Source organism: Idiotropiscis lumnitzeri, chromosome 15 (genome assembly GCF_059441095.1).
Source record: "Idiotropiscis lumnitzeri isolate Australia: NSW breed Sydney's pygmy pipehorse chromosome 15, RoL_Ilum_1.0, whole genome shotgun sequence".
Taxonomy (NCBI): domain Eukaryota; kingdom Metazoa; phylum Chordata; class Actinopteri; order Syngnathiformes; family Syngnathidae; genus Idiotropiscis; species Idiotropiscis lumnitzeri.
The window spans coordinates 5,856,413-5,869,266 of record NC_142405.1 but is presented as its reverse complement, the minus strand read 5'-3'; the positions used below and the strand labels follow the sequence as shown (position 1 = coordinate 5,869,266).

Genomic DNA, 12,854 nt, shown 5'->3' with positions numbered 1-12,854 from the left:
CAAATCTTGACGTTCTTATTTTGCATACCACCGAAGTGCTCCTTACCTTTCCAGTGAGGAAAACCACACCGGTGTCGGCGTCGTAAAAAGGGATCAGCGTGGAGGGGGAGACGTCTACAGTGACGCTGGCCACCACGCCGGAGGAGAGCGAGGCGGCGGAGTACAAGTAGAGGCCTCGCTCGCTGCGGCTGCGCGGCAACATGTCAGTGTTTGATTACAAGACTTTTTTTTTTTTTTTTAATTGGTTCACTGCAATTAGTTGGAACGGACCTCTCGCCTGTGTGTTGTGAAATTATACAACCCAGTTAATTACAACCCCCCAGAAATGTACACAATTATAAATCAATTGGTTGTTATACACAACACAAACAAATCACCTCCACATGAGGCTCAATTTTGCGAGCATGTTTGCCTAAATAAACTGACGGGACACAATAAACAAATATTGGCGGTCACACAAAAAATAAAATGTTAGGCAACACGGGCAAATTGTAACAGCAAAAAAGACTAGTTGTCGCGGCATCAGGTAAAAATCAGAAGCATATTTTCACATTTGACAATGCGTGAGGTGAATTCAACTGCCAAAAAAAACAGGAAAACGCCGATTAAAAAAAAAAAACACTAACATTGAATTTCAATAACACCAGGAGTCCACTAGATGGCACCAAATCCAGACATTTACTGCTTTGGACTGAGCGCAAAAGGCAAAAGTATAAGTTCTGAAAGAGAAAAAAGAAATGCTTATGGGCTACATCTGTGGCCTTCGAGCACCACGTTGTCAACTCCTGCTCTAAAGTATCCCCAAAAAGGCCCCGCCCCATCTCCGGTTGACTTAATGAAAGCAGCTCATTTTTGGAGGAATGTAAAGTAGCAAGGATTGAAGCGCGTACCTGTCAAATCCAGACACCAGCAGGTACTTGCCGTCACACACCCACACCACGCGAGCACCTCTGTGGCCGTTTGGGCCTGGACCTTCCTTTAAAAAAAAAAAAAATGCTTTTATGCAACAAGAATGAAATATTAAGCTGTCAGCTAATAAAGAGATGCCTCATGTCTTGTTTGGCCACGCACGCTCACGTGCACTCACCTGCACAGGAGCATCCGACTTGCGCGGGTCGTACACTCGAATTTTGCCATCTTTGCACACGGTAGCCAGCAGTTTGCCATCAGGGCTCCAAGCCATGCAGAACACCTGAACGACAACCACAAGGGGGCGCAAGTGTCAACGAATTAACAAGAATTGTTCATTCGAGTCCAAGCGCAACCCAACAAAACATGTCGACATATTTCGTTTGAATGACAGATGGCCTCCAAAGCACGTAATGAGCAGGAGGTTTCCATGGCGACAAGCTGGCCCACCTGATCTTGGTGTCTAGTGAGGAGCTGCACCTGCTCGCCATCTTCCAGGTTCCACAGCCGCACGGTGAGGTCATAAGACGAAGACACCAGCAGATCACTCGCCAAAGGGTGGAACTTGATGGAGTAGATTTTCTCCGTGTGGCCTACGACCAATCACATCATTGCTGGCGTTGTCCTCATACTGCGGCATGCCCGTGGTTTTGATGTTCTCACCTTGCAGGATGAATTCAGGTTCAGTCAGAGTGTCTTTGAGGCCGCCCTCGGGTACCCGCCACACTCGGATTTTAGCGTCCTCACCAGCTAGACACAAATGACACACACACGAGTTATGACATCACATTCCAAAGTGGGTTCGCATGTACGCGTTTGGTAAGTGGCCACTGTCCAGTCACTCACCCACAGCGAGTCGATGCGTGTCAAAGGGATCCCAACAAAGGTCCGCCACGCTGGCACAGTTCTGGATGGTGGGCAGAGAAGTGTCCGGCAGTTTGCCCGGCTTGGAGCGCTGAAAGAAGAACGACGTCTCATTGCTTCAATTTACTTTTTTTTTTCTTCTCGCCACCGGCATACCTCGAAGATGGCGATCTGGCCGCCGGATATGGCGAGGGGCACGGCGGCGTGCTGGCGGTTGACGCAGAAGCCGTCGCACTCGCCCGGCGTGGTCAGGTTGAGGTCGCGTATGTTGGTGATGTGCGTGTCGCGGTGAAGCACAACACCCTGGATGTGCCGGAACTTGGAGGTCGGACCTGGATCACACGTTGTCAGATAAAGAAAGCAAAAACGGTCAAAAATCAAATGAATATTTATTGCACACAATTTTGGTTCTTGACTGTTTTATCGCTATGTCAAATGTGTGTACAGACCAATAAAGTTGTGGAAGGCTTTGGCCGCCTGGCCCGGACTTGGCGAGGGGAGGAAACCCGAGGAGAGCCCCGAGGTGGAAGAGGGTGAGCGGGATGCGGCGGCGCTGCTGGTGGGGCTACTCAGCGGACTGCTGGACGTGGAACATCCACGTGCCGCGTCCTGTTGCAAAGAGTGAATAGCATTTTCTCTCTGCCACGAAATGAAAAAAAAAATGCTGATGTCATTCAGAGCCAGTTCTTTGGCCCCGTGAGGACAAAATGCAAAGTTGATTGCTGTTGGTCGCCAATGCTCATATTTTTCAGTCACATGAGCAAGCGCGACTGATTGGGAAGGACTGAGGCAGATTATATTGACATGGCAACACACAGGCTGAAATCTGATTGGTCCAAAAAAAAAAAAAATGGAACATCCACAAACATACTGAAGGCAGCGCAGTCACAAGACAAATGGTACAAAATGACGAGAAGAGACTGTCAATTTATTCCCACCTTGCTCTCACCGCTGATAAATTCCTTCCTTGCCGGCGTCCGATTGGCTAACGGCGCCTCGGCGGCTTTGGGCCGCTTATCCGGATGGAGACTGACTTTGTGAACCTGAGCACAAACCACATCAGCCATAATCGATGCTTTCCAGTCCATGCATGCATCTGAGTGTCCATTACCTGCTTGTTGCCCCCCCGCCACCACTCGTCCGCAGCCATGGCCGGACTAACGCCCGCCGTGTCGGGGTAAAGGTCAGCATGGAAGTCATGGCCGGAATTCTGATGGAAAAACACACAAACGGCGATGTTTAAATGTCATTTGATTTGATCAAGCTTGTTGCGCAAGCGTGTAAAAAAAGCGCAACCTTGCGAGGGACTTGGTAGCTGATGGGCACGATGTAGTTGTCCGTCAGCTGGAGCACTCGCATCACTTCGCAAGACATGACGTCCAACGCCAGCTTGGGTACCATGGCGACGCCGCACGTTGATGTGTCAGTCAGACAGTGGCTCACTAAAGTGGGATGAACGGACACAATTAACTTCTGACGAGCACATTTGGAATAATTAGAATTCTGTCACATATTACAATATATATTCATTTATATTGTGCATATTAAATAAAATATAAAATCTGAGTGTATATATATATATATAAATATATATACATATACTATATATTAATTAAATGCCATTTAAATTAATGAAAGCCTGGAGTGACACTTTCTGCAGTTAAGTTATTAAAAAAAAAAAAGAAAAAAAAAAAACTGAGTTGGAGGAAGCACAGGAGTAAAACTGGCCTTGAGAGAGGAAAGGCTCTGACGTGGACACTTCGAAGCAGTCTGCCACTGTGTCGCCCTGTACAGAAATAATATCTCAAAGTACAACTAAACTGCCCGGACAAAAATTTTAAAAGAAATAATAAAAAAAAAAAAAAGTGATATGCTTTGCCACATCATCATCACACAGACGTGCAAGAGAGGAAACAAGTGTTAAATGTTACCATGCCAGTCAGCACCAGCAGACCGGTGTCATCATCAAGAAGAGGAATCAGCACCCTGAAAGGCAAACACAAAAAAGACAGCATTCTTATCCTCGTAAAGGAACACTTTGTATTTTATCTCTTTAAAGCTTACGATCAATGTCACAATCTTTGAATCATTCCACATATTGACCACTAGATGGCGGAATACACCTGAAGTAAAAACTTGCCATGACTTTCTGCGCTCTGGGACCAGTTCAGTTTTTTTTAAGTCCCCCAGCGTCTTGCTGATGGAAGCGCTGCCTCCAATTGTCAACACTCAATGCAACGACCTAACTCAAAGCCTTCTTGTCATTTTTTGACTGACCCCGCCCACCAAAAAGTCATCAATTTTATTCGGACTTTTTCCTTCTTTTGATACTTTATTCTTTGTGTATTCTCACACGACTTCATATTTAGACACCTGGAAACTGTTTTTAACGGTTAAAAGTCAATTTAACTCCATTTTATTTAGAGACCACATAAAAACCAACCGCAGCTGAAACAAAGTGCTGGTCATAAATTAAGTTAAATCAGTGGTGGCTTTCAGCAAGCGCCACTCATTTGCAGTCTGGCTGCCGAAGGGTGAACATCTGCTCTGAGTCTCCTTATGTCCCCAATAAAACCACAAAAAAAAAGTGTCTAGATTTGTTGGGATCCACTTAAAAAAAAAAGTCACTTGAGGTGACAGAAAAGTTGCTTCGTTGGGAACAGCGGCTCACACCTGCCAATCCTAAATCGAGTGCAACAAGTGTGCTTCAATCTGTATCCTTTGTGTATTTTCACCAAAGAATGTGAGAGAAATTGGCATCAAAATGTGACGTCATCATTGGCGGCGGTGCAACAAACAGGAAACAAAGACCAAGTGGCCTTCTTTCACCTGGAAAATCTCTTTCATCCTCTTATTACTTCCCGAACCCTTTCACACAGTGCCCCTATTGTGCGAAAATGCATCATCAACAGAATTGATCTGTAAGCAAAGAACACACACACAATAGTGGAACCGATTTGAGACTTTTCTTGCCTCCGAATGGAAGAAAGCAAGCGGGCATGTTTAGTTGGGGCAAAAGTGAGTTCCCGCAGTCGGTAAACACCTCCATTCCCACAGCGCTCGCTCTTCCGCCCGCACCGGCGTACCCCCGCCGCTCTCAGCAAGCCTCCAAACCAATTATTCCCCACCAAATGCCCTTCCCTTCTCTTACGGCGCTTATCTGCCTTTTTCTCACAGTAAATGCACAACGGGCTAAATAGCGACATATTAAGGGCAGCGCTTTATCACTGATAGCGGATTCTGTTTACGAGCATTTTGCATGCTTGGCTTCACCGAGGGCCCGGTTTCCCACACGCGTGTGTGCAGACAACCGCAGACATGTACACATTTACATTTGCCGGCAGGCAGGTTGTAATGATGCGTGCGAGTTTAGTTATGAGCTGGCACAAACTAGCCGATTGTGCGATCACATGGACCCGGGATGAATATGAATGAAGGAATTGTGGCGTGTGCACCACCACACACAGAAATCGTAGCAAAACTGGATGATTGAGGGTTGGTGAAATGCAGAGTATGGTCTTTTATTAAAAAAAAAAAAAAAAGTTGGCAGCCGATAAGACAATTTAAAAGTCTTTATCTCATTTTTTTTAACATTTCAGTTACATTATATATATGACAATAATATATATATTAACTGAACTATTTAAGTCATGCTGATGACTGCGCAGCTCCCTGAACTGTTTTTTTTTTTTATTTTATAGGAATGAAAAATAATGATGCCTACGGATGAGGTGGATCAACACGACATCCGGTGCCGACACAGAAAAAAATGCTTCAGGTTTTGAGGCTCTACATATTATTAATTGGACACAAAACAACCCATTTTCCTAACCCACTTGCTGAGTAGCTGTTGGTTTTGAGCAGATTGCCTTTATGATTGAATTATTTATGACCTGGGCTAAAGATTGGATCGGGACAGGCTGAAGTGGCGACGTTGGTTGCCATTTTTTACGTTTTGAGTACTGAAGTTTAAAGTAATTGCTGTATTATTATTATTTATTTATTATTATTTTTTTATTGAACCACGAAAACATGGCGCGATTGTCAAGGAAGAAGCAAGTTGCCACAAAGAGAGATAAACAGGGCAACAATAAAAGAGAAAGTGTGGCTATTTCCAGAAACTGCTGGCAATGATTGATCGCCATATTGCCGTGCATTAAAGAGTGCGACCAAATGTTCCCTGCACGGTAGTAAAGATCATCTTATGTGATGTGGGAGAAAATAAAGGCCTCTCCCCAAATAGACGCTATTTCCAGAAACACTGTAATTACATTTGCGCATCCCACCAACCAAGCCAGCTGACATGTCTTCATAACTGGAATCTATTAAGACGCCGGGCTAAATAAAATCATCTGGAGCCACATTAAGACGCAGTTACCCTCCACATGAGACCGCAGTGTGGTCACACACAGTTCATATGCGCACATAAAAGCCCATCTGGGAGCCATGAAAGCATCAAGACGCCCCAAAACGTCCTCGGTCGTATCATCGAGAAAAAGGTGAAACAAATGTTCAGTCGGACAGAGTTAGAGTTGACCGAGATCGGTATCAAAAGACAGGTGGAAGGAGGATGACGGACCAGACCAGCCTTTGTTGACCCAAGATGTGGGGGGGGGACCACAACAAAGACTTGAGCCCTAAAAGCTTTGATCCAGTGGGGGCTACACAAGAAGACTTTGCTGGAAGATTTGTAGTCAGAGAAAGCTGTCCGAGCGACAAACGCTTTTATTAAGTTCCTCAAAGCAGCAGCAGCGGCGGCGGCAGCGTTCAACCACATTGCCCCGAACTGGAGGGAAAGTGAGTGAACGTGGCATATTTGATCCATCAGAGTGCGAAAGAAGCTTTAGTTTGAAATTCTGTCGCTAGCTCAAAGCGCTTGTCTCGGTCCCGTGAAGAAAAAAAAAATCCGTTCAAAAACTGCGTTTTATTTTGATTAAAAAGGGACTGAAAATGAAAATATTTTATTTGTATTAAATGAATGGATTTTGCGTTCTCACTTTCAGCAGAACGGCCTCGAGGCGGACCGGCTGGACACGCGTGTCGGCGCACCCCTTGGCCTTCTTTTTATCCGCCACCTGTGCATGCCATCCCAATCAGTTGCAGTGTGTGAGAGTTCGGCCAGCTCGCCAATGGAAACTTCCCCCGAGGACATTGGCTGGAAATTTGCAATATTGTCTTTTCGTCCGAGAACTGTTCACAGACAAGAATAAAAAATTCTGTCACCTTGGCAACCCATCAGACGACCTTATGCCAGACTTGTTTTTTTTTTGCCAGATGTCTCACGGCAGTGTTTCAATTACACAATATTACTATTAACCAGACACCAAGCAAGCACCTGCAAGGCAAAACTGAAGATCAAAATACTGTACGAATCTTCATTGACCTATTTAGCTTCCCTTTGATACACATGCGTCATAATAAGTGCAGATAATTAATTATAATGGGTGCCTCTGACAGTTGTTGCAACCATCAAGAAATCTAGTTTGCCACATGGCTCTTTTTAATTTTATGTGCTTCCGCCGTTTAAGCCTTCTGCATGTTGCGGTGGCTAAACATTTAGCTTTGTTGAATGTTGCCCCCAAAGAAAGTGACGTGTTTTACAGCTTTCTGGAGATGCCTTCAATGTGTGTGTGGGTGCGTGAGTGTGACCACATGGGGAGCAGAGCTGTGGTTTTTGGACAGATTTCATAGAGCTCTATCTCCATAAGCACATCATAAGCATTGATAATTGCAGCCACAAGCCTCGTCTGACGAAAAGTTGTGTTCCGTTTCGGGGAACAAAGGGATTTTGTTCTTGTCGCTTTGTGTTCAGACTGTGAAAAATATGCTTCTCGTGGCCCTTGGGGAAGAAGAGAGATCAAAAAAAAAAAAAAAGAAAAAGCATAGAAGGTTAAAAGGATAAGGAGACTTGCAGTCAACAATATGTGAAGTTGATAAATCCAACAGTTGTTCAGGTCAGCGGCTCCGAGCGCTTTGATGAGGTTGGCCTTGGCGGAGGTTTCGGTTCTTTTGAGTTCTTTAGTTGTGATATCATTTACTGGGACGGAGCCTAGCTTGATCCAATATTATTACACTTGTTTGAGGGTATCGGACACAGCTAATGGTTTTAAATGCACCTTCTCTGCAGATGTGTGGGTGTCCCAGACAAAAGTACAAGTGGTGTGGAATAATCCACTCGTGATTAAACGGAATTCGTGAGGGGGGACGGGCCAAGAGGATCCTCACCAGGAGCCCAGCGTGAGTGTTCAGCAAGTTCAGAGAAAGTCAAGTCGACAGGTCACAAATGCTGATGGCGCGTAATTGACATTACTCACTTGAAACTTCCTTCAAAGGAACTAAAAACGTCGGCCAGGCTAGATTTTGTAAAACACTTTTCACTGTCACAAATGTTCTAAAACAAGTTACTCTGTAAAACATCGACACAACAAAAAGCATCTTAACTTATCTTGCTACCCATCTGACTACGAAACTAGCTAGCAAGCTAACGACCAAGCTAATCTCCAACTATATATATACCTACTGAACTAAGCTAGCTAGCTAGCAAGCTAGCTCATAAGCTAGCTCGCAAGCTACTGTCTATAGGGCTAAAAGTAGTCGACCTCGATATATCGAGTGTGTTTAAATGGGAGAAAAGTGTTAGAAACAAAAACAAACAGTACAAATAAACAAACTACAAAGAGTAGCGACTGTAAGTAAAAATCTCCTGAGCATTTTAGCTTTGAGCCGACAAGGGTGGTAACATTGGTAAAAGCTTTACATTCTTAAGCTTAACGTTCCTGGATGCTCAGCAGGTGTTAGTTTGGTTCCTTAAACACAACCTACTTTTCTCCTTTCTGCTTGTGTGCGTGCGTGAGTGTAGCTTGCGGTGTTTAATAAGAGCACCGGTGCTGGCCGGCTATGGCCTTCAGAAGCCGTTTCATTAGAAGGGAATTAGGCTTGACGGAGGGGAAGAAAAGCGAAGCGAGGATTGTCGGCCAAGAGGGGCCAGCTGTGGGCTGACGTGCCACTTGGACGGGCTGCCAAAGACTTGACGATAAGATTGTTTTCACGTCCTAATATTAACGGGATGTTAACTTATTTTTATACTTGGACCCAGCAAGGTTGCAAAGCAGCATGACCTTTGACACCGGTTGGCTGTCGAGCTAAACAACAGACGCCGACGCACACGCGCTGGGAGACGCTTGTCGACAGCAGCGGCGGCCCGCAAAAGACGCGCTCCACGTTAACCCGAGGGTTCAGCATCACGGAACCCGGCCCGGCCGGATGACCCGAAAACAACGTGTCGACGGGGAGGTCCTGGGAACTTGTCGGCAGCTGCCACCGCAGAGGAAGTGTCACGGTCGCATCTCATACGCTAATTAGAGGCACGCAATAAGCAGTTGATGGACGAGCAATCTGGAGTTGCGCTTCAGTTATTTACAGTTTTAGAATATCGTAGGCTCAGCCGTGCCACCTGAGGCAAAAAACGTGAAATTCCTGGCTCCCTAAAAAAAATAAATAAATAAATAAATTCCCAACAATAACTCCACAGCACACTGAGTAAATGGAGATCTCAAGTCATACATCAGCCGTGGTGTGTGTGCATTCCAGCGTCCCGACTTAAAGACGTGAACAGGCGCTCCGCGTCCAATGATTTGTGACAGTGGACCAGTGAGGGCGGATGATGTCATCCGTCGTGGACTGGAGTGCGTTTTATTTGTGCGGAAAAGTGCTGTTGCCGAGCACGCAGACACACTTACACACGCACACAACTCAACAGTGACAGGCAAGGATGAAGCGACTTGATGCGCTCAACAGACGCACTCGGATAACACAAGTCACCACACGTGCCGCAAATCTTTCCTTCAATTTAGAGCAAAGGCCCATTCGCTTAACACACGTACGCACGCACACACGCAAGCAATTATATAGCCGAGTGTTCTCAAGCAAATTTATAGTCAAGTTGTATTTAAATACGGCACAATATTATTATTATATATTCATTGTTCTCGTAAGACGGAGTTGATACGTAAAGGAAAACTACCGCATGTTACGCATGAGGCCCGACACGCAATACCTGAAAACAAAGAAACGGTGGAACAGCTAATAAATAAATAAATAAAAAAAAGTAATTAACTCACAAAGGCTCCTGAATTTATTTTAATCCTGATAGCAGTTGGCCAAACTTTCAAGCAGAATTTCAGAAAGACTCCTGGGAATGACCCAAAATGGCTGCTTTGGACCAAAATGGCCGACTTCAGGTTCATTATTGCACATGATTCCTTGAGACTTTTTTTTTTGTTAATGATAGACATGTCCACCCAATTTTGAAACTTTTTTTTTTTTGGTGGGGTCTGCTAAGAAAGACGATGTGCTTCACACCGACTGACTGTTTTGACTGCCGCTTATCAGAGTTGCCGCGCAGACGCGCATTTTATCTGTCAATCTGTCTGCAAAGCGACGGCCTCCACACACAGCAACAAGTCACTGACTCAACTCCACATGCGCCTTTTTTTTTGGGGTGTTTTTTTTTTTCCTTACTTGCCACGCTGCCTTTTATCTCTGTCTCCTAGCAACAAACGTCCACTCGTCCTGGATTAGGATCTTTCAAAAGCCCCTGCCTGACAACACGCAAAAATTTGATTCCGAAAGTTGCAGCGGCGATGAGACATGAGGTCCCGTTCTTAAAATCAAGTGGCATCCGTCACAATCAGCTCCAAAGCATCTCGACAAGCCGGAGAAGAACTCCCTTTCGCTGCCCTTCTCGGCCTCACCTTTTCCCATTTTTTTTTTCTTTTCCATCCAGCGCAGCCTCACTAAATCACTCGTTTTAATGACCCAAACGGGGATATCTACGGTGAGAAGCAATAAGAACCTTCTGAAGACCCGACAGATTTACTGGAAGAGAGAAAAAAAAGAAAAAGTAAAGACAGAGAGACATATAAATGAGATTACTATCGTGTTGTAAATCACGACATGTCCGCGCGTGTGTGTGACTTCATTCTTTGAACTCGTCGCCGCTACGTGGGAGAGTTGGAGGACCGAAAGAGAAAGTGGTTGTTAGCGTCAGCTGTGGTTTTAGAGTTGCAAAGGCCTTGATGAGCGGAGAGCGGGACGACGGAATGGACTCCAGCTCATGGCGCTTCGTTACCGGCCGCAGTCGAGCAAACACGCAATTAAATTTGTATTTTTCCACCGTCTGTCTGCTATATCTTGATCAGCGGCAAGAAAACTTCCAGTTGCACGTATCGTTTGTTTATATCGAAACATCACATTGCAAACAATAGGAAAAGGAAGAGAATCAAGCACACTTTTAAACTTTAATTACAATGCAAACAAACAACCGCCTTCTCAAAAAAACTAAACAAAAGGGTAAGTTCACACAAGGATCTTAAAAAGTTAACAGCTGAGCCCATTTGAACTCAGTTGCTAACCAAAACAGCAATACCTTTGGAACAATGAGATCCTACTGATGCTGTGGAAGCTCTGGATGGCTTGTGCGGTTAAAACGTACGCGCCTTGACACGCAGTCCAGGTCAAAAGTTACGAGTTGATAGCGGGGAACGGACAATGGCAAGACTGAGCATCTTGTTCCATTGTTATCATGTTTGTCTTCTCTCGCAAGAAGCTTAGAATGAAAAAGGGTGATTTGACTCCCCGCGACCCCCTGCAAACGCAAGTACAGAGGAAATAAAAAATCTGCACACCCCTATTCAATTGACATTTGCGAGATTGAAAAAAAAAAAAGGAAAAAAAGTCAACGACTGAAGTGTTGGGCGTGTGCCTTTAAGGGGTGGAGCCAAGCGATTGACATCAGGAACACTTTGACGCAACTATTGGCCAACTGTTGCTGAAAACAAATTGGCGACAGTGGCTCTCCTTGCCCACGTTCGAGGGCATTATTACAGCTGCACACTCCTCCATTCTAAAAAAATATTTATCGATTAAATGAAATTAAATCGTGGAAAGGTTTTGAATAATAACGTCTCGTTCCATCTGCCTAAGAAGCCACATCTCCACGACATACCAACAAACTCGATTGCTCTATTTCTTTTTCCCACTTCACTGAAGCGGCGGCATGTCTGAAGTAACCCAAGTTTTGGCTCGCCACAAACACAAAGTAAAAAAACAAAAAAAAAACAAAAAACAAAACACCAAGCTAACATTTGCTAACATGATGTTTTGCCATTTCTTGCCAAGAGCGCGGAATCTTCTTGACCAATGAGCAACTTGTCAGGCTTGACCTCATCCGTTTGGTATTCACTCCGGCACACTTGCAGCTCAGCTCTCACAAAGACTTTGAGGATCATTTCACATCAATGGAAAACAGAAAACAAAGCCTGAACAAACTAGAAATGAAGCCAGACAGACTCAAAGTTATTAGCGGAGCACTGGTGATCATAAAAGGCAACCGCCCGGACACACACGCACACGCACACACACGGTCACCTCTCGGCCCTCCCGCCGTTCAGGCCTCTCTGCACCCTCTTGTCTTCTACGACTCTTGTCAGAGCGCCGTGATAAGCTCAAGTCCATCCATCCCTTTAGCTGAGGAGAGCACAGATGAGCGCTCGAATCCAAACACGCCGCGTGCACAAGGGTCAGGCCGACAAGACCTGGCGGGCTCTCACACAAACACATCGGCGGAAAGCTGATGATATCTCGCTAAGTCCAGGATCGGCATGATCCGAAATCAACGCTAATGGCGAGAACGGCTTAAAGGAAATTCGACGTAATAGTTAAGACGGGATCAAGTCAAAGGGAAGATGAGCAGCTAACTTTGACATCGGTTTTATATTTCAACTCTAAGATTTGCTAACCAAAACAGCAGTACTGAGAAAATGTTAACAGATTGTTGATTTTGAAAAAAAAAAATGGATCGTGACGATGACTCCGCTAACAACCCAGGCTAAAATAAGCTCCTCCTCCCTGACAGATTGCGTCCCAGAGGACATGCCGCACTCCAACATGCTGCCTTGATCAATTATTTTACTACTTTCCTAATTAGACACAATTGGCGGTATCTTAGCGTTGTTCAGAAAGAGAAAACGTTTGAGAAATTTATGAAAGGCTCAAGCTCGGTGGGAAGAGCCGTCTATTTG

General features: G+C 45.0%; 1 protein-coding gene across 1 annotated transcript in view; it reads right to left on the bottom strand.

Moving 5' to 3' along the window:
* coro7 (coronin 7) overlaps window positions 1–12,854 on the bottom strand; it is a 66,055-nt gene that overhangs the window by 2,381 nt on the left and 50,820 nt on the right. Inside the window, exons 10-22 of the mRNA XM_088317039.1 lie at window positions 3,705–3,759; window positions 3,502–3,559; window positions 3,070–3,215; window positions 2,885–2,983; window positions 2,712–2,816; window positions 2,223–2,382; window positions 1,930–2,105; window positions 1,756–1,864; window positions 1,573–1,659; window positions 1,360–1,502; window positions 1,088–1,192; window positions 891–976; window positions 47–188 (exon numbers count right to left, since the gene is read on the bottom strand). Coding sequence (XP_088173165.1) covers window positions 47–188; window positions 891–976; window positions 1,088–1,192; window positions 1,360–1,502; window positions 1,573–1,659; window positions 1,756–1,864; window positions 1,930–2,105; window positions 2,223–2,382; window positions 2,712–2,816; window positions 2,885–2,983; window positions 3,070–3,215; window positions 3,502–3,559; window positions 3,705–3,759 — 1,471 coding nt within the window. The remainder of the gene's footprint in view (window positions 1–46; window positions 189–890; window positions 977–1,087; window positions 1,193–1,359; window positions 1,503–1,572; window positions 1,660–1,755; window positions 1,865–1,929; window positions 2,106–2,222; window positions 2,383–2,711; window positions 2,817–2,884; window positions 2,984–3,069; window positions 3,216–3,501; window positions 3,560–3,704; window positions 3,760–12,854) is intronic.